General features: G+C 43.0%; 1 protein-coding gene across 1 annotated transcript in view; it reads left to right on the top strand.

Moving 5' to 3' along the window:
• ACER3 (alkaline ceramidase 3) overlaps positions 1-22,293 on the top strand; it is an 84,031-nt gene that overhangs the window by 25,074 nt on the left and 36,664 nt on the right. The window contains exons 2-4 of the mRNA XM_014601504.3: positions 5,850-5,960; positions 17,741-17,793; positions 22,200-22,252. Of these exons, the coding sequence (XP_014456990.1) occupies positions 5,850-5,960; positions 17,741-17,793; positions 22,200-22,252 (217 nt within the window). The remainder of the gene's footprint in view (positions 1-5,849; positions 5,961-17,740; positions 17,794-22,199; positions 22,253-22,293) is intronic.

The raw sequence follows: 22,293 nt of genomic DNA on the forward strand, positions 1-22,293 counted from the left end.
ATATCCCACTGCTTACTTTCCATTTTATGCAATGCATGTTAAGTAGGTGCGGAGAGACTGTTAAAGGCAGGGCTACTCCCTTCCTGGGCAGTGTTGTTTTCACCAACCCAAACTCCCTCTGGCTTGCTCTTTTCCCTTGGCAGCCCAGTGGCGTGGTTTCTAGGAGTGCTGGAAAGTGGCGCTGGCCAATGCCTGGTAGGTAGAGCACTTTGCTAAGAAGCAAGAGATAGAGGTTCAAGCCCCTCGTTGACCTAAACGGAGTGAGGGTACTGGCCCTGCTCCTACTCCAGCATCACTCATTGGTTCTGGTTTCTCTTCGATTGAAAATTTGGTGTGCCGAGGTGATTTTAATCTGCACAGTGTTAGTTCAGCCTTCGGAGGGTGCTGTCTCTAGTGGGTTATGGAATAGAGAAGATCCCACACAACTTACTGATTCGTTTGATGTACTGGCTGGGGAAATTTTTAGCTACTTGCACGATTTCACAATGATTGCACACTTAATTCATACGACACAATTTTATTTTTAAATTCTTTGCTACACATATAACACTGCTTAGCTTTAAGAAATACCACAAACATTAAGAACACAATAACTACATATATCAGAAACAATGCTCCAAATGCACTTCCTTCCCAAACAATGCTATAAGAATTAGTATTACAAAAACAACTACAATTACAACTAAAAAGTTAAATTTGAATCAATACTATTATTTTCATAATATACTTACAATCCTAGAATTCCGAGAAGCCAAACACCTAAATACGGTTTCATTCCTCAGTAGTACAGTTTAATGGGTTGGCCTCAGTAGTACGGTTCAATGGGCTGGCCTCAGCAGTACGGTTCAATTGGCTGGCCTCAATACTGATGGGACTAAGTCCCCTTCCTTCAGTCCCTTTCGGGCGCTCCACGGCTTCAGCGTGAACTAAGAGATTCGTGTTCACGGAGAGGGTGGTTCAGGTGATCAGTCTGATCCGGCCTACACTTGCGATTCTTCCTTCGTTGTTCTGCAAGTGAGGTTACCTTCAAATTGGGACAATAGGTTACAGTTTTTATTGAGTGAGTTGCCATTTTGGGCCCCTCCTACCCAAACCTGTCACTACTCCCAAATTTGGGCTCAGATCTTACTCAACAGATTTCTGCTGGGTTCAGTTTCTTTTCTTGACCATTTTAATTACTTTGGGGAACTTCCATACCACTGCAAGTGACCTTTTCTTTCCAATCTTTTCAAAGGCCCTAGGGTTTGATCTCTCGGGATGTTTGCTTAAGGGTCATTTTTAGGTTAACTTTGTTAAAGGCCTCTAAAGATAAAATTCAAGAGTTAAGACTTTGAGCAAAGTCAGGACCTTCCGCACATAGACCAAAACAATGGCCTAGATAAGAAGATCTTCCTAAACTGGCTAATGGGCAACTATTACAAACATTCAAATATTACATTCAATATGACAGATGCCTGAAAAGGAGGCACAGGGTGAACATAGCTACACAGCTGCAAATACAGTCTTAGCATACCTGCCAAACACTCCGCTTACACGGCCACGTACATGCCACTCAAGTGGCTCTTAGTCCTTAGGGCACCTTTCCTAAATAAATCTAGTTCTGATTTTTGAGAATAAGAGAGACTCTGGTGTGGCTTTAGGGAAGAACAGGGTAATGGCCATGTTAAAATGTGTGTATTATCATGCATTCAATAAATGCTGAAATTTAAGTGGGGCTTCCTCCAGGGCTATGTGCTTGGATAAGCTGCTGCCAGCATCTTCCTGGGAGTGCAGAGCCAAGTGCAATGGCAATGCAAGGGGGAGCAAATTGAAGCCCCCACAGTGAGGGAGGGAGTGGAGCAGGGTTGGCGGCTGGGGCTAGGGGCGGTGCATAGGGCCCGGGGCTATCCAGGGAGGAGGACAGACCGTCTGTGGCTGTTATTTTCCTTGGCAGCTGGTTGTTTTTTCCCCTTCAAACTGATGATCACAGGCAGTGATTAAGACATGATGGGGGGGGGGGGGGGGGGGGGGGAGGGGAGGAGAGGAGAGGGGAGGGGAATGGGACTTCCTTCCCTAGAAAGGTCTTCCTACTGTAGGGGAAAAGTAATGCCTGATTTTGGATGCAGCTTTTGTCACACTGGTCTCCAGGGTGGTAGCCTCCAAAGGGAAGTTCGGGGTTTGCAGAACCTCAGGTTTATTTGGGTTCCAGTCTTCCTCTGAAGATATGATTGTAAGCCTGAGGATGGCTGACTTGCAACTAGAATGGTCTAAGGGTGATGAGATGAAACGTGAAGCCGTTTTGTGTATGAAGCATAGCAATAAATCAGTTTCTTAGAGATGCTTGCTTGGGACGTGATTTTTATCTGGTTATGAAAAGCATCTGACATGGAAAATGAGATGCCTCCAACTTCCCAGGGTTTGTCATTTTAAGTTGGTTTTGCTTGGACAGTGAAAACAGTTGAAATGACACGTCATCATCCAGATAATTTCGCATTCTGATTCACTTGCTGGACTAATGATATACTTACGTCTTGGTTTTATGAGCTGTAGATGAATACCCATAAATCCTGTCTAATTTTCATCGTGTTCCCCGAAGTAAATGGGGCTTTAATAGCATGTGAGCACAGTCCGATTGCTTTCACTTGCTTTTGCCTGATAGTCTTGGGGGACACGGCATTGGGGAGAATAGGTTTTGTATGAGGAGAGGTGGCGATGTAGTCCTGTCCTAGAATCTGTGAAATAGATTGAGATGAAGCCTTGCACAATATTTCATCTAGTTTCCCTGTTGTTGTTTAATTTATTTAATCCTTAAGTAACTAATGTTAGATTAGCATAGCATTTCTGTAGACTAACTGGTTCAGAGGGGCGTGAGCTTTGGTAGCAGCTTACTTCATCAGGTAACATCAGATGAAGTAGTTTGTTGCCTATGAAAGCTCACAGCTCTTTGGCCCTGTTAGTCCGAAGTCGGGTAGAAGGTAGGGCAGGGTGGCATCTCAGGGCCCTGCCGCACGCTCAGGTTAAAGCTGCATATAAACCAGCTAAAGAGTTGTTACACATTTTCAAGCACTAACTTTGTGTAGATAGTTTACTCTTGGTATAGCTGGATAGTCATTTGTATGGTTATAATTATTTGGCACGCATGACCAGTCCAAATATATTGCATGAGTAACCAGTTAATTGTATAAAGTATGTAATGTGTAGCAGGGGGCCAGAGAGATTTAACACAGCTCACCACCTCTATGCTTGGGTTAGAATATTAATATACTACAAAGCACTTTGTTTTGTGGTTTTCTCAGGCATGTGTGTGATATATATCACACGTGGTATGTGCATTTCCTGTGTTTTCCTGCACCATCCCTCTTAAGAAATCTTCAGGTGTGATAGCCATGACATAACTGTTTCTCCACAAATCTGATCATTGTGGCCATGCATAAGCTGCTGAATTTGCACCACTTCAGGTAGACCTATTTACTCATTTCCTTATACTTGCTGCACATTTCCGCTTACGGTTGTCTGAGCCTTTGCCTACTCCTTTTATGCCAGCGGCAGGTGGGTGTGAAAATCTTCCCGTATCGGGCTGGATCCGATGATCTGCAAAGTCCCTTCCAGCCCCTAACAATCTATGAATCACATCAGAATGGCTCAGGCAGTGTCATAGGCACTTTGCACTGGTGGATGTGACTGCACAAAGTGCAGGGAACGATGGAACGGGCGCGCTGTGTCTGTGCAGACACTGCTGTGTTGGCTGCAGGGTGTGTTATGGGGAGCACTTCTCATTTCTAAGGCCTGATGCTTGCTTTTGATGCCTCTTTGTGGTGATGAATTATTTAATGAACACATCTAAACAGAGCTAGGTTGAACATTTAGCTAACTGCCTTCAATCTCTGTTCAGCCCACAACTGGAGATCTGTGTTGGGCATAGCTCCTGTTCTCCCTGCGCTGCATGCCCCGAGACGGGGGAGCAGGCAGCCCTGGACTGGCTGCTCCCCTGTCTCCTCGTGCCTCAGCACAGGGGCTGCACCACAGAGACCCCCATGCTGAGGTACACTGTGCCCTGGCCAGCCAGGGAGCAGCATGTGGAGACGGGGGGGCTGCCCTGCTGGCTGGGGCGCAGGATGCCTTGAGATGGGGCAGCAGGCAGCCCTGGGCTGGCTGTTCCCCTGCGCCCCAGCCAGCTGCTCTGCAGTGTACCTGAGCACAGGGGCTCCACATGCCTCAGGGCAGGGACTCTGCACCACTTTTTTCCAGGGTTTTTTTGCTACTGGGAAATCCCGGTAGCAAATTTTGCCATGGCACTGCATCTTCGCAGCACCACACGCTGATTAACATGCAACTCATGCAGTTTGTGGAACTGCAGAGAGTTTTGCAGTATCACAAACCATTCATGCCTGCACATCTGGATCCAGCCATAGAGTTTGGGGATCCTACTGAAAGCCATCTTAAAAACATGCCATGGCTACTAAGTGCCTGATGATGGTATTAGTCTACCTGACCTCCCCTCACGAATGCCTACCTGCCATCTCATGTGAAACAGAGCTAAAACAGCCCTTAATCTCTCCCTCTCCCAAAGGGCTTTCCTGGTATCTCCTTTCTCCATGCTCATCACCATTTTCCTTGTCTCTCAGACCCATAACCTCTGTGTCCTTTTCACCTTGGACCTCTCAATATATCCCCATGTCAGTGTCTGCCTACATCCTTGCACATTTTCTGCCTAACATCTCCAAAGATGCAGTCCATCCACACAGTCAAAATGTGCCCATACAGGCCCTTACCTCTTGTTTCTGTTACTACAACTTATTTTTTGCAGATCCTGTCAATGCATTTTCACCTTCCAGAAAGCTGATGCATTACTTTGACTACAGTATCCTCTCTCTGTGCTTCTCTCTGGCTCACCTTTCTCTATTGCTTCAACTCCAACTCTAACCTGGTGTTTCCGCTTTCAGAATTCACCTTGTCTTCTTGTTCAGTATCGAGAGGTCGACTCCTGCCGTTGGCCAGTGAGGCTCATCTCCATCGTCCCTTGGTTAAATTTTCAAACAAGCCAGTTTCATGCTTTCTCCCACAACACTACCCATCACGCTTCAGGGTTACTCCCAGGAAACATCCATCCTCAAACTCTTGTTGTCCTATGATGCTTACAAAAAGTTTGTCAACAGGTAGTTCCCTGATGTACCCTAACTGCTGCTTTTCATGCTGACCGATGCTGTCTCAGTTTCCTTGTACTTCCCCTTGTCAATCTATTTACTGCCTTGCCTCTAATTAAGCTGGAAGCTCTTTCAGATGGGGATGCCCGTTAGTCTGTGCTTGCAGCAACTAGCAGGTTGGGGTCCTGGTTCTGGGGCTTTTATGCAATGTAGTAAAACTTTAATTTTGGGATAAATAGTTCAAGCCAGCTTGTGGGGTCAGAAAGAGGAATTTGAGGAGCAAGGCTTTACAGTTGCAAAACTCAAGTGGTTTGAGGATTACTATTTGTTTGAAAAGTTTCAGTAAAAACATATGAAGTGTGCTAACGAAGTAACCAGACAAGGTTCTTCAGGTAAATCTGATATCTTTTATTAGACCAATCGAAAGTAACCATAACTTTCTGGCTTTTGCCAAAAGGTTAACCACCACCTAGCCTTAACTTTTGGGTCTGAAGTAGTACACCTTGCTGTTACCTAAACATGGAAAGAAGGAAAAGGTTAATAAGGCTGCCTGGCTGTTAGCAAAATTTAACTGCAGCCCAAGTGTCAAAGCAGAAAGGGACCTGGCTGAAAGGTGTAACTGTTTTTTTGCTGAAAACTGAAGTCTTGTTTGAATGAATACAGCTTTGTTCATTTGAAGTACACATTGCCCAATACTAAATCTCTGCTTTGGTTTCTGTCCTACAGGGAACACAGTGAGTAACCTGATTTTCATTCTACCTCCACTCTATGGTGCGATTCAGTCCTATAAAGATGGCCTTGAAAAACGGTATTTAGCTGCATATTTGAGTCTCACAGGTATGTGTAAAATTTGATTTGCACTTTAATTATGCAGGGACTTCAGATGAGGTCTTTTATAGAGACAATCAGAGGGTTTTCTGTGTTAGAACTGTGGCTGAAGTTATAATTTTTTATCTCGTTAGCATTAATTGGAAGGATTGATATCTAGAGTTAGAATTCACCAAATAACTTTCTGATGTAATAAATGATCTTCTCTGGCCATGTGTCCTGTTCCCCCGCATATATTTTTGCACACTGCTTTCTTTTATGCTGACTTACAGAAGCTCTCTTGTGTGGTCTGTCCCTGCCAAACAGGCTAGCACTGACTTAGTATGTTTAATTCATAATGCTTATAAAAACACAAATAGCACAAGTGGGTGAGGAATTGGATGAGCACAGGCCTGTCGGTTGCAAGTTACTTTTTAATTACTCTTTGAATTTTATATTAGCACAGCCACTTAATCATAGCCATATTTGAGGCATTTGTTCCATAGCTGGAGGGCCCTCTCCTCTTCCCAGGGACTCCATCCGGCCTGCTGATTTACAGGCTGGCTCCTAAGGAGCCTCAGCTACTTATACTGCTGAAACTATGGTGAAGGAACCCCTCTTTTCCCACCCCTGGGGAGCTGATAATGTCAAAACTCTTCCTTACCAGCAAAAAGAGAGTGAATTTCCAGATGGTCTCAAGTTTTACAGTCTTCTGATATATAGGATTGGGTCTTTGTCCACACTGTCCTTTCCCTTTTCTTTTCTCTTTGTCTGCCATTGGTAGAAAAAGTTGTGCTGGTATGGGGATTATTAAGGCAGTGCTGACTTATTTAGATTTAAGTAGATACTATAAAAAAGCTTGTATCCATATGCATGGAGCAGCCTTAACATCGCTTAAATACTAAAATATGGAGCACGTTATATGGAGACCTAATGTTAGGCCTTGTCTACATTCACTGGACTCTGTTTCCAGACATCTTGACTGCAGACACAAACACAAGAACCCATGATCTGACCCCAGTTGTCTTTCCTGCCTAAGTGCAGAGGGGCTGGACCCAGTGATCTTGTGAGGTCCCTTCCAGCCCCTAACATCTATGAATCTATGTACTTCTGATGGCTCTGTGCAGCTCCAGTGAAACAGCTGTGTCAGCTGAATGCAAAGGGCACAGGCTAACAGCAGTATACAGCACTGTAGTGTCCACATACTCCTTCTACTGGCTGCAGCTTTGTGGTGGGGCTTTGAGTGGAGATGCGCTCGGTTTTGTTGGCAGAACATTTGTAGAGTAGACGAGACCACAGTAGCACTGATGGGTGGGAAAGACTAGCTATAATTAACAAACAGGGAGTTTGTATGCATCAGAGCCATAAACTCAGTTTTAACAAGCTGCCTGGGGAATTTTTCAAGTAGGTTTTACAAAGGCTAGCTGGGGATAGAGTAAAGGATGCACAACTTGCATTTAAAGTCATGCTTAAGGATGCATTGAAATGGACTTCTGACATTTAGATCTTGGAGAAGACCATCTTGAGTGAGAAGATCTTTCATCCTTAAGGATCACTAAATGTGTAAAATCGGGATAAAAACTTTTGACTTCTCCATCAGTTGGTCTGAAAAAGTTGCAGCCCTCAGAGTTTAGGCAACCCCTGCTTAGTGCTCTTAATTGTTTCCTGAAAAACTGAGTCTTAAGTGAAACGAGCATTAAGTGAAACCAAAAGTATTTCACGATCCAAGATGGTAACTGTGTTTTTAATGACCCAAGATGGTGATCGTGAGCATTATAATGAAACTCACTGAGCACTAAGTGAAATTGAGTATCAATTTAAAATGAGCGTTATAGCGAAATAGTGCTAAGCGGAACAATGTTAAGCAGGGGTTGCCTATATGCACTTTGCAACAGTCTGGCTAGAAGAAAAGAGCATTGAAGTAAGGATTCCCAAGTGCTTATATTCGATTTCGACTGGTACAGCACTTAGGCATTGGTCTGCGTGATTAGCCATGGAGATGGGTGCTTGTGAGCATGACTTGTACCATTGCCTTGGCATTGTGTGCAGTCTTTTTTTGGGGGGGGTTGCAGGTGAGAGGGGGCTTAATAAGCCCTTGGAAATCTTTGGCCCTGAGCTGTGGTTGAGGGCTTGGTGGGGCAGGAGAGAGTGAGTCAAATATGCAGAAAGCCCAAAAGAATAGTTCTGATGCATGAGTTGGGGCATTAATATTTGTGAATACCAACTCTGCTGCCAATAATACTTTAAATGTCAATTTTGATTGTTTAACTGTGTATCAAAGCACGTCAAGAATGACAAGAGGCACTATGGTGGAGATCTACGTCATGAAGTATTTTGTGTTCACAGCAGAGTGAATCAGGATGATCAGGGCTAGCCTAGAAATCATACTGCAAAGCCATGCCCAAGTTCATCTGTCCCTGGTGACGCTGCACTTGGTTGTGTGTTGCTGGGACATCTCTGGGTCTTTGTGTTTCAATATATTGAAGCACTGGTTCTTTTTCAGGGAACTGTGGATTTTCTGTCTTTTTGGGCTTGTGAAGGACGTGTTGGGCAGGCTATCAGCATTGGAGTGGTTTAGCATGTGTCTTCCACTGCAAAGTCACGGGTGTTAAAGTGTAATCCTTGCTCTGACTTTAGCCTGTGACCAAGGACAAACAAACTAGTCTGGTTTGAAAGTGCCACTGAACTCTGATAAAAGGTATCTCTGTGTGGAGGGGAGCTAAATTCACAGCTAAGGCCCTTGGCTAGCATTGCAGTGAAGACAGAGGCCAAGCACAGACATTACATTTTTAACAGTACAAGTGATTGGAAACCCATCTATAGAACAGAGCATAAGGTTGTCACACAAAACCAGTCCATACCCATACCAGAACAGGAGTTTTGTGCACATAGATTGGTTTAAAAATGGCAGAATTGGGTCTAAGATTTACCCCCACCTGCCCCATCAAATGGTGAACGTGTGTTCTGTTCTCTACCCATCTAAACTACACCACTTACAGAAAACCAAGTCACTTAGATCAATTCCATCTCCGGCTTTTTGAATGTCTGTACCTCGCCAGCGTATCCACGGGCACTAGAGGTTGCAGAGAGCTGCCTGGGGGGACACAGAACTGACTTGATTGTCCTGAAAGGCACTCAGCTGGGAAAAATTACAGCGTGGACTAGTGAATTAAGTGTGGGAGTGAAAGGCAGGGACTCATGACTTCAGCCTGGACTCTGCTACTAACTGACCTTGAGCAGGTATTTAACTTACGGCTGCAAAACTGGGTCCTTGATGCCCTGAGAGCCAGACCCTTGGTGACTTACTGGACACCTAGATTACAGTTCGCTCCTGAAGTTGTTGATCTGTCTTGTCTAATTTACAGAAGGGGAAAATATCGTTAATGAACAGTTTACATTGCTGCTGTTTGCACAGTAGTTTGAACATATTAAGGCTTAGAGGAACTAAGTACTTTCAGAGCTGATGGGAAAACAGGAGCAGGACAATGCCTCTATTAACACTGGAGTTGCTCCATTATAGAATAAAATTGTTGACTGAAAAATTAAACTGCTACTGTGTGCCACTGTGGGAGACCAGGCACTGGTTAAGATGGTCCTAAGGTGTGTCCCAGTACATACCCTCTTACATTCCTATGAATTTTAAAGCTAGCAGAAAAGTGCCAAGAACTCTGCTACCTTGTGCAAGCCCCTGGCTGAAAGGTAAAGAAGCTGAAGTGGAGATGTGGTAACCATACAAAAAGTCCTTCACTTAAGGAAATGCCAAAGGGAATGCTTTTGCTTGCGACAGCTTTTATTTATTAACAGGTTTTGTTCTACTTACAGTCACTTCGTCACAAATGAGTAAACACAGATTTAATCCCAACCTGTTCAGGGATTTCACATCAGGTACCAGACTGCATTAAAAGCCTCCTAGCTGAGCTTCCTCGCTCGATGAATCTGATTGCCTTTTTGTTAATGTTCCAAAAGCAGCTCTGCTGTTTCTGCTGCCTTCCAGTTAAGGCAAGAACATTTTGGTTTAGTTTCAGCGAATGCAGCTCAAAGACAGGCATTTAAAGGGCTTCAAGCTAAAATACTGAGAACAACAACTCTGGTACCAACCCTCCTCCATAGAAATTGTCCTAATGCAATAAGCCAGTTTCCCAGGACGTGGTATTAAATCTAACTTGCAAGCATTCTGCTGGTTTGGGGTTTATCTCTCTTGTGTTCTTCTATATCATTGTGTTCAAAAAAGCACATGCAGTTTGCTGCCCATTGCCCCAAGATTTTTATAGCTGACATCTACTTCCTCTATAAATAAAATGCATTTTGAATTTTGGAAGTGCATTGTTAATTCTGCATGTGGTCACAAAGAACCAGCTATTAAATCAATAACTTGTTCAGATTAGATACAGAGATTTTTTTTAATCGAGTTTCTCCGATGCAGCATACTGTTCTAGGGCTTCATTTCCGCTCCCACTCAGGTCGAAAGGGCATTTTGTTGCTAGCTGAGTAAGAAGGGAATACATTTTATTATCCAAGTATATGATAGTTGTATATTGTACAATGTACTGTATTGGCAATCTTGGAAAAAGTGTCTTGACGCCCACTTTGCTGGGGTCATCTGACCCTAGCAGTCTTTCCTGCCCAAGTGGGATGATCTGTAAGGTCCCTTCCAGTCCCTAACATCTATGGAAGTATATTATTCAATAAAGTAATATATTTCCCAGAGTTATCAAGAATATTTATTGCTGAGGAATGGCTAATTTGTCTGGTGAAGCAGGTAGACAAAATTTGGTGCATGACTACTATATGACTTGCTGTTTCATTGCTTTGTTAGAATTAGACTTAGTCCCACATAATTCTTAGGTTCGGGGTGGGGATCATATCTATCGTACCACATTTCTCATTCTAGAAGGAAGTCTATCAGACTTCTTGTATCAAACATTTACTTGGCTGGAACTTCAGATAACCTCTTCTTTATGTCCTCCAAGTGTATTGCTGTCAGTTCAGTCAGTTGTCAGTTCTGCGCTCTCTTCTCAGAGCTCCTGAGCTTCAGGACTGTACAATGTAGTCTCTGTGCAGTAGCTTCCAGATTTTTTTTATTTTTATTTTTAATTCTTGTTTTGTTCTTGTTTCCCTGGCATGCCTCAACACGTTCCAGGGCCCCGTTACTCAAACTGTGCCAGAGATAAATGAGCTCTGACAGAAGAGGGGTTTTGCACACTAGCCACAGATTTCATAAGAATTGCCAAGCAGCCTCAGAGACTTTGCCGTCATTGAAACCGTGAGCAGTCACGTGCACATATAAGTCATTATTGCAAACTTTTCAACCGAGGCTTTATTCCCCTATTTCTACTTAGATACCAAAAAAAAAAAAAAAAGAGACACATGGAGTAGCTAAGACCTCATCTTTCCCTATACCCTGGGGAGAAATGCAGGAGAGGAAAACCACCACAACAACTGCACAACAATGAGGGTGCAAATTAATCCAACAAAATTAAACTTCAGAAATAAATGCATCTGCTTTACTCCTTAAGCAATTAACTGGTTTTGTTTCTTGGTTGTGTAGTGTGGCTGGCTTTTGTTTTGATCTAATCTGTCATTCTGTCAATAGTATAAGTACCATATTTCATAGTGTTGAGGTCAGCGTGGTGTATAAATCGACCCCATTTTTCTGATCCAAAAAGTTAGGAATCTTGTAGATTTGGTGCATAAGTCGACCTAACTCTTTGGATCAGAAATATGAGGTCGACTTATACCGGCCCCTGCACACCCTCACTGCAGGCTAGGCACCCATGGGGCGGATGCATGCTGTAGCGCCATTCACATGACGGGTACAGCCAGGCTCAGTGCTCGGCAGTCACAGCCCCATCCCCTGAGAGTGGCACTGTCTACGCTGAATGGTGGGCCCGGTGCCGGTCGCAGGGGATGGGGCTGCGCCAACCAAGCACTGAACCTGGCCTTGTCTGCTGCAGTTTAACTGCTGAGCCCAGTCCCATCCCCTGTGAGTGTCACTGGGCTCGGTGCTCAGCTGACACGGGCAGGCTTGGTGCTCAGCAGCATCACTCACAGGTTGTGGGGCTGAGCCTGTCCCCATCCCCATCCCCTGGGAGCAGCGCCAGGCTCAGTGCTCAGCTGACGCTTCCCCATGCCCTGCAAGTGGCACTGCCTGGGCCGCACCAAGCAAGCACTGAGCCCAGAGTTGCTCACAGGGGACGGTGATAAGTAAGTCGAGGTTGAATTTTAAGAGTAAAAAATTGGGCTTCAAAACTTGACTTGTACACCATGAAATACAGTAGTCTGGATAATTTTTAAATGAAAAAAATTGCAGGTACCTTTTAATACTCAAACTAAACATAGAATATTGTCCCTCTAGCTCCCAGAATTCTCTCCTAAAAGAGAGTAAAAGCAGAATCATATCAAAATGTTCATTCTACCTGAAACTCCTTACAAATCCGTATCCCCAAGGAGTTATTGTGTCCATTTTAAGACTCAAATCATGGGAGAGTTCATACAACTTGGAGATGTCCTTAGCTGGAACCCACAAAATGTTAAAATCTTTTCCAGTGTCAATGCTGCTTTGAAAGGCTCTAGCATTGTTGGGACTGCATGAGTAACAGTCGCACATGGCCTAAATTTGTGGATGGGATTGCATTTACATCATTTGAAATGAATGATGCATCAGCTAACAGTAGATATGTACTAGCACAGCCCGGTATCTGGAACTGCTAAGTACCAAGAAGCCTGCAATAATAATTTTGAGAAGAAAAGGATCTTGCATTGCCAGTCCTTTTCAGTGCTACTTGACTGCCTAACACTAACCTAAAATATGGTGATGTTGTGTGTTCTGTGCTTTCTTCCAGTGTTCACAGAGTCTGAATATTGCCCTTCAAAAGGTTGAGGTGTGTCATATGGGATCTGTCACATTAATTTAAGTGGCTTTTTAAAACTAAAGGAGAAATAGGCTGATTCACTTTCTGCCAAACCCTGTGACTCGGACTTCCCACTTGCCAAAAACCACTTATGCACAAGGGAAACTTTTAGCAGTGAGATGCTGACCTGGCTTTCTGTATAGAAACCTAATTGTATTTCCCATTTTATAAGAAAGGGGTCATGTGGGAAGCTAATTTCTGTATCTTTTTTATTTTTTAGTATTGTTTCTCATCACGTTTGTTCCCAGTTAAAAAATGCCATCATTTAGGGAAACACTGGTAGAATGTCTCATCCCGGTGACGGGTTTTAGGGAGGCGAATATTTGTGTAGAAGGGCCTTGATTCTGAAGTCTTCGCGTAATAGGAAGGTTGGACATAACTTAATTGCACTTTCAGTGGAAGTGTGAATAGAGGCCACATGTGAATGCAAGGTTAAATACCCTGCAGCATCTGCTGCTCAAGAAATGCTTTACAGGGCAAAAATACGTTTTAAGACCCCTTCACACTTGCAGTAGTTCTTTCTGTCGCGTGGGAAAAAGTACTGGTGAGTTATGGGAAGAAAATGGATATATCGGAGGAAACTGGGACAGCTTGGCAGCCTTTGGCTGACACCGGGTTCAGAGCTCCAGGCTTTCCTTTCTCTTTTACAACATCCTCATTTAAAGCAGGAACTAAATCCCTTAGGTCAAAAGGCAACAACAGCCCTTACAGCATCTCAGCCTCCTCTGCAGAGTTGGTTGAAACGTCTTTGTACATAATTTGCCTTTTTGACACGCACTTTTTGAACCACTGTCCTTTTGTCGGTCGTCTTTTTTTTTTTTAATTGAAAATAGCTGTTCAGCATTTTTGTTCTCTGTGCGATTCTTTCCTTTGCTTTTTTCCAGTGAAGGTGGGGGTGGGAAGTTGAGTCATGAAGAATGTTTTAAAAAGGAAATGATAACAGGGAAAGTATAGCTTTTTTTTCTCTCTCCAGAAGCCAGCAAGGGAGGGGGACAATTTTTAAATAGTTTCTTTTTTTTTATTATTTGAAATGGAAAAAACTCCAATATATTTATTTGTCAAATGGATGCTTAATTGCCTTCTAATCTTGATTCCAAAAATTTTTGAAATTTCTGCCAGCCCTATTTGGCTGGATTTGAACTAGTAGTGGATTAATATAATGCTCCCTGTCCTGTCAACTCCCAAAGCTTTGTAATCTCCAGACGACTTTTTCAGCACCCGTCTGTTAACATAATTTATATACTCTCATAATCCGTCTCCAAAGGATTGAATCTTTAAATCAGGCTCCACACCTCAGTGTTCATTGTTCCAGGTTGGTTAGAAAAAAGTGGTTGTGAAGGTTTTTATCAGTTAATTCCCTGCATTGTTTCTTTTTTTTAATAATAAACCACAACCTGTAGTCTACCGATACTCTGTTCTGATAGCCTCAAAATGTGATTGATCTAGTTAATAACACTGGATCTGCCGGGGCTTCCTTTTCAGTTCAAAGCTGTTTTGTGGAGCTTTCCATGCAGTTATAAAAGCATGCCAAAAGCAAAAATCACATAAAAAAAAATCACACAGCTGTAATGTTCATACTCCATCCAGTTTTTACATGTAAAACTACTTACTCTCTAAGGTACCTGTGTGATGCGTAACACACAATGAGCCAGTTAAAAAGTGACACTTAGCCGTTAATAGCTTTTGTTTCAACTTGAAAATGCCTTGTCGGAAGAACGTGTTAATAGGATATGAGCTGTCAGTTATTGTCTTAATCTCTTTTTTTTTTTTTTAATGACAATTTCTTTCCTTTCCATCACGAACAATTTATGAAAAATGCGACTGACAATCTTAGTTTTGAGAGTTGAACTGTGGAGCGTTAGTAGTGGACCGGCCCCTTGTCTGTCTGGTGGACAAAGCACAATGCAACAAATTGGTGTGCTATAATTTGTGCACGCAATAGGATCCCCAGTGCCCTTTCCAGCTTAAGAATTTGTGGAAGTTAGTCTTAAAATACTCTGTTTTGGGAGGTGGCAGGAGGAATGGAGATGCCTGGTAGGGGACTTCTGCATCATGGATTGATAACTGCTGGGAATACTTATAACCAGGGATCTTGGTTTTCTCTGGTGGGGGGGAAAAAAATCCCCAATTTTCAGGTTAAGTAACCCAAAATACACATTTTTCTGTGACTAAAATAAACACCACTAATAGACAGACAGATAGATAGATGTGTAATATATATCACTGTCTAGTATATATACAAATAGTGGTATATCTATATATATACACTAGATAGCGATATATACTACACATCTATCTATCTATCTATCTATCTATCTATCTATTAGTAGAGGTGTCATGATTACCTCCCTTGCGGGTGCTTCCAAAAATAGCGTGCATATAGTAATCATGCCTACAGCATTAATTTATTCAACACTTGCCTTTTAAGCCTAAATAAGATCTTGCCAACGGCATCGTTTTTCAAAATCTGAGAAACTCCCTTTTTTATCAGGCCACCGAAAAAATGTTTTCAAAACAAAATAACTGTATTTTTATAAGCTAACTGCAGACCTGGGACTAATGATCTGCAAAACAATTTTTACAGCACTTTTGGATTTACAGAGACTCAGAAAAGCTTAATTAGCCAGTTTCTAATCACGTATGCAGAAAATGAGTTTAGTATTTGTTTATAACCTTAATATAACCTAAAGTAACAACATTAACATAATTGTTAAGTAACTGCCTAATTGTTCATTCAAACACAATGTAACTTTTTGTCTAATATGTTTCTGCCCAAATGAAAATTTTAGCTGTTAGCAATTGAAAATCATTTGGAACAGGAAATACTAATGTTGCCTTAACTATACTGACACAGCCTCTATAATGATGAGTTTGATTCGGTAACTCAGTGATGGTTGGAAGAGTGGGTGTGCATAGTCAGAAAAAAATTTCCCATTGACTAATTCGGGAGGAGGGAATGGATGTCATTCATATAAAAACAGCATGAAAGGAGAGAGCCTCTGTGATGTTTGTGAAGTGCCTAATGTTAGCTATTAATGAATTGTCATTCCAAATGTAGTCAGGAACGCCTTGGAAGTGATGGGAGTACCTTTGCTTGCCATGTAGGCAGTCATGTCCTATTTCCCTGAAGCGTAAAGGAAGTTAAACAATATGATTGCATTGCAAACGCACATATTAATAAACAGTTTCTCTTCATTTTGCATAACAACATTGCAGCTCTTGTCTAATAAGCTCATAAAAACACTTTAAAAAACAACCCACTAGGGCTCCATAATGTGACTTGCTCCAAGACAAAGAGCCTGAAAGCAAAGGCAAACTAACAGTTGTCGTAAGAAGAAATTGTCCTGGATTGTAAATGGTGTAAAAATTTCCTAGCTGAGGGCAGATTTTCCTCGGTGCAAAAAGCTACTTCATATGGCTGCAACTTTTTTTCCCCCTTCCTTGCAAGCAGTTGGATGTTTTTTTCCAGGGTCTTCCATTCCTGGGTCTATGCAGACTTTCACATGTGTTGCATATAACATGATTGGATGACCCAGCAATGAAATTTAGCCATTGTGCCTTTGGCTGTGAAGGCTGACAGCCTTTAAATAGAGTAACACAGCCCTACGCAACCATTCAGAGCAAAAGGAAAAAAAACTGCTTTCCTTAGGGTATGCATGAACCCCCCCAAGTGAGCAAATTTAAGTGTGAACTTAGCACCAAGCAAAGTCTACGCTCCCACAGTGACCCTGGAGGGAGGAAAAGGAAGGTTCCTAGTTTAGCTTTTGCCTAAGTGCACAGTTACAACATCTGTTAATTCACTTGCATTTGGATTGTTTGTCTATATTCTGCCTACAAAACTATAGAAAAGTTTTAGGGTGTAATTTAACTTCCTAATGGGAGCTTAGCCAATCATTGTTAGTATCTCTACTCCTGTAGGTAAAGAAAGCGAAGTTTTCAGTGGAAAGGAGCTTCTTTTCTAACATCTTAACATAAAGGGACAGACCTTTTTTTTTTTAAAACCAAAGAATCAAAAACCTGCCACTCATGAGCTAAACAGACCAATCTTCTAAGAAATCTGTCACTTTTGCAAAGTGGGGTGGACTGGACACAGGCAAGAGGTGGTTGTTTGAATTAACTTCAGAAGTATGTTGTGAGATGAAAGGGGGATACATGTCAGAGGTATAAAGCCAAGGTCACCCGTGACAAGTCAAAAATAGAAAAGACCTGTTCGATGGTTGTTAATCATTCCACGGTATTTCCACAAACTGCAGTCCCTGTTGTGTCTGCCTCTAATTTTGTATAATTCTGCCTCTGATTTTCTCAGTTGATCTAATAAAAGGTATCATATCTGAACCAAGAGTTCTACATTTTCGCGTTTCTAATTTTGTATAGTTTTCCTTTAATTAATGATCTCAGTTCTGAAGTGTGAATTCAAATCCTGTGCTCTGCCTTCTCATAAAGCCTGGCTTTTAAAACTTTCTTGTTCAACACAAGTTACAAAAAACAAAACAACAAGAAGTCTCGGGTGGTTGTACTAAGCAACAAGACCTTGCTAAGTAACTATCTATCTGTCTCCACATCTTTCTGAACAGCCTCAGCACACAAATATTTGGGGGAAACCCTGAGATAACAGTAATCTTGTATATCTGATTGCTTGTTGCTACCATACCCTTTTATGGAAAAGGAAACTGAGGAGAATAATTCTCTTGCAAGCAATTCAATGACATCTTTAATGAGCAAAGTTTCAGCTAAAAGGCATTGAAAGAAGTGGATAGATGGCCCTGAAAATGGCCCTGTTAAGTGATAGCTTAAAGATCAGTTGTCAATAAAGTTCATTTGTTAAAGATAATGTACTGTAAAAAAGTTCTGTTTTTTACATAGGCTTTTATATTAATTGTGCTTTTGCTTTGGTTTCAGCTGTGGGATTGGGATCTTGGTGCTTCCACATGACCTTGAAGTATGAAATGCAGGTCAGTAAAAATACATAGATGTGAATAACCTCATCTAGGTGTCTCGCTCAGTTCTCTACCAAAGCGTGCCTTGACCATGTGAATCTATTTAACTTGTTAATAAGGAGTGTTACACACACTTCCAGTGCTGTATTATACATTTTTGAGGGGTTGGTTTATACCGAGATGACTTTAGTTCAAACCAGCAACTCTGTATGATCCATTTAAGTCTGGCCGAGCTGGCAAAAAGTTTCGTATCGAGGTGAACAGAATGTGGTGTTTGTAGGAGCTTGTTTTTACCCAATCTCATTTTCTTCATTATGTGTAAGGTAAGTATTCTTACTCTGAGTCATTGAATATGATTTCCACAAAGATATAATATAGACCCCCATTTTACTAGGTATTGCCACTGATGAACATGTAGCAACGTGTGCGGTTCTAAATCAGTGGGCTAAATCAGCTGGTTACTCTAGTCAGAGGGGACTTTACCCATTATGGGATTGATACATGTTTTTTAACCAAGATGCTCTGTTAACCTTCATTATAGCTTCAGTTTGGTACCAAGGCCTTTGACCTGGAGTTATTGTATTGTCCATTATATCTTCATATTCCACTTCATGTTTTGTCAGTATAAATCTCTGCTTTTGGATGTACGTTTTCCCCTTGTCACTGAGATGGGAACTCTTTGGAAAGCACCAGCTGTTAGGCTTGTTTTCTTCTGACTGGGAATAAAAACCAGGTCTTCAGGAATCCATTATTGGGCAAAGGGATTCTAAGACCATTGTCCCGTCCTGTCCGGCCCCCCCCACTTGTAAAACTTTGTCCTGTTCTACATGCAAAAGAAAACAGAAAATTCATTCTCTGAATCATGATGAGTTGGAGGTTATCAGTCCCAGTGCAGCGTGCTATCATGGAGACCACCAGTATGTTGGGGTTCACTTTATAGAAATTAGGTCACTTCTTCAGCCAGCGGCTCTGCAGCACATGGGGTGCTTTTACACATGCTCCGGGGGTGGGGATGCTTTAATTAGATGGGCTTCAAGAGCACCTCGTGTATCAGTGTTCCCATGCTTCAAAATGGTAGTGAGGGTGCTTTAACTTAAGCTCATTGAACAAGCTTTAGCTAAAGCACCTCTGCCACTATTTTGAAGCGCAGGGACACCGATACATGAGATGCCGAAGCTGCTGGAGTGTGCTAATTACTAGGGGTCCCAGGTTTCCCTGATGGAAAAAAATTGTAAATTCTCTGTTTAAAAACTGCAAATTCTCTGATTAAAAACCCTAAATCCAAAATTAAAATGAAAGGCCAGTGTGTGTGTGTGTGTGTGTGTGTGTGTGTGTGTGTGTGTGCGCGCGCGTCAGTTGAACACAATGTTTTATTCCTACATATACAGTTTTAAAGCAATTTGGAAGCCTACCAATGCCTCAATCACTATAATAAAATAAATTCTAAATACCTATAAATGTTGATATTTGATTTTGTGTTTTTTATCATGGAAAATCAGAGCTCCCCTTGTCCCCGTAACTCACAGAACGCAGGTCCAGACCCCTTGCTTCCAAGCCACAGCCCCCTACCCCCACAGCCCTGCCGGAGGGGGCCCCCGGCTGCCAGGGCTATAGGGCCAGGGACCCGGGTACAGCACCCAAGCGCCAGTTGCCACCTGCGGGAGGCAGCAGCTGCTGCAACATAGCAGAAAGTGGAGCCCGGTTCCCCTACCCTGACAGGCAGCACAGCCAGAGTGGAACCTGTGCAGGGCAGGGGATGTGGGCTGCCCACTGAAGGCTTGGATGGAGGTAGGCCTGGCACAGGTCTGGGGGGCATGGGCCCCCCCTGCTTCCCCAGTGGGGAGCTGGGGCCTCGCCCCCTGGATGAGCCACCCATGGCCCTGGCCCACTGCCCTGCAGCCACGCATTACAGCTCCAGGCCCCCAGCCCTGCCCAACTCCCTCCCTCCCTCCCTCTGGGGACCTCAATCCCTTCCCCCCCCACTGCCAGACTTAACTTGTAGGAGCTATTCTCCAGGCTGCCTGGGCACCCTCCTCCTGCCCCCCAGCCCCTTGCAGTCTGCAACTTTGCCAGCCTGCAGGGAGCTCTTTGCAAAAGGGCAAAATCCATGTGTTTCTCTGTTAAAATGAGAAATCCACATTTTCTCCGGTTTTTTTTTTCCTTGGGATCGGGGAAACCCAGATCCCTGCTAATTACCACACTCCAGCAGACTCAACTGTAATTACAGTGCATTGGAGCAGCCTCCCCACACATCTGCAGGCACCCACAATGTCTAGCAGGTAATCTCAACCTGCAAAAGATCCATAATTACCCCTACTAGTTGATGAGTCTTCATCGAGGCCGTGCATTTAGCCTTTAGACCAGTGCTGGCCAACCTTTTTGGTAAGTGTGCCGCAAGCTAAGCCCTGCCCTGTCCCTGAATATCATTCTGATTTCTAACCCCCACCCATGCCTGTTTGGAGTTTGCACCCTGGGGCGTTGCAGTGGAGAGGCAGGGGACTCCAGCCGCATGGAGCAGAAAGGAGACAGGGTGCTGCTGCAAGAGCAGGTGTCACCACCGAGAGCCAGCTTAACCAAGAGCCATCTTTTTATTTTTGGCAGTAGAAACAAAAACAATCAGAAAAGAATATCCAGGCAAAGTAAAGCTATTCATTTAGAAACCTAGCCTGAAAACTTGAATACTTGAGAGAATTGGCTTATCCATTCCTTAAAAGACCTCCATTGTTTTTCAAGGTAAAAATTAACAATCGAATGGTAACCTTGGCCAGTGCATTCAGTGGTCTTCTATACAAATTTAGCAGATCTGGGCTGGCTTTGTACCAAAGGAACCTGTCTGCTACACTTGGAACTGTATCCTTTAACGTTGGTCAGTACTTGGGGTAGTTGGGGCACCTGTGCAGTTCTTCAAAAGAGCTTATTAGCACTTCTGCGGTGTCATGGTAATGTGTCTACACTGCTTCTGACTCCAGAGCTAGAATGGGCTATCTCCACGTGGTGCTGCTTTCTTCTGTAGTCATGTCCTGTGATCCCTATAAGTGTTTCCCTGCCCTGGGGTGGCTGTGAGGGGTCAGGAACCCACGGTACTAAGCAGCTGCAACCTGGGCAAGCCACAACAATTTCCAGAAAGGAAAGACAACCAAATATTCAGGTCCCCGACTCCAACCAACCAACCAACCAACCAACCATTCACATCCTGTTCTTGTGTTTTTCCACCCCCCCCCCCCCCCAACCTCAGGCTTTCTAGGAAAAGTCATTTCCCTCTGAAAAAAAAGAACTTGCTTCTATAAGATGCATCAAAACTGTTGTCTGGTTGTAACTATGCAGAGTGAACATTTCCCAAGTTACTGAACGAGCCATCCTTTTAAGATTTATTAGTCTCGTGGATTTTTACAGCCACCTTCCCTGAGAAATTGGTTAACTCTCACATTCCCATGTGTAAATATGCCAGGACTTGTTGGTGAGCAGGATTTTTGAAGGCAAGCAGCGACGTTCTGATTCTGTTTGTTAATGCTAAAATTCGAACGAGGCAAGCTTTCTGGACGGTGGTGTCTATTTTTATGGGGTTTTTTTGTCCCCTCTAGCAAAGGGAGCTTATTAATTCCATAGAGTATTTTGCAGAAAAGGCCTTTCTTACCTTTAGCCAAAATTTCATGTTCTCCAGGGCCCATTTGTAAACATTGATTGCCTGTCCCAACCCAGTGCCCTTCACTCCTGACCCACTGCCCCCAGCCTTGTAGTGTTGTGGCGCAGGGGGCGGGCATGGGGGCGCCCAAGCAGCTTCTTGCAGATGAGCTCTGCCAGCCTGCAAGGGAAAAGTTACGGTTTCCCACAGTTTTCTCCTGTAAAGGAGAATCCATATTTAAAATTTGTCCATGACCCTTTCACATATTCTTGCGACCCACTTTTGGGTCACGACCCACAGGTTGAGAAACGCCAATTGAAAGTACTGCACCGTTTTACAGTCATAACTGGAGACGTTTATTTTAGCTTGTTGCAATTTACTGAATTTTGCAAATGAAAAACAAACACAGCTGCCTAACAACATCATTCATTCTGCATCAATGTTCTGTAATCTCATTTTGTAAAACTAAGGTCTTAACATGGGAGTTTGCTACAGCCCCTGTCCAGTATTTTCAAAGAGCTGGGGAGATGCCAGTAAAGTTTTGTGCAGATTACAAAGTGTGTATCACCGTCCTATAATTTCCCTAAACATTAAAGGTGAATGTAAAGTAGTGAAAAATGGCAGAGATTTTCAAAGTTCTGACTGTTTTCCTAAAATGTAGCAATAAAAAAAATCAGTTTCTACAAGATTAATCCTGATGAATCTTAGTACTGCCAGTTCATTTGCAAAATACCATCAAGAAGCTGGCTGTCAAAATAATTTTGAAACCTCCATGTTTCTTTGTCTCTGCTTTTTGTAGCTGTTGGATGAGCTGCCAATGATATACACTTGTTGTGTGTTTGTCTACTGCCTGTAAGTATTTGTCAAACTTTTTTTTCCTTGAATATTGGAAA

Source organism: Alligator mississippiensis, chromosome 1, assembly GCF_030867095.1.
Source record: "Alligator mississippiensis isolate rAllMis1 chromosome 1, rAllMis1, whole genome shotgun sequence".
Taxonomy (NCBI): Eukaryota; Metazoa; Chordata; order Crocodylia; family Alligatoridae; genus Alligator; species Alligator mississippiensis.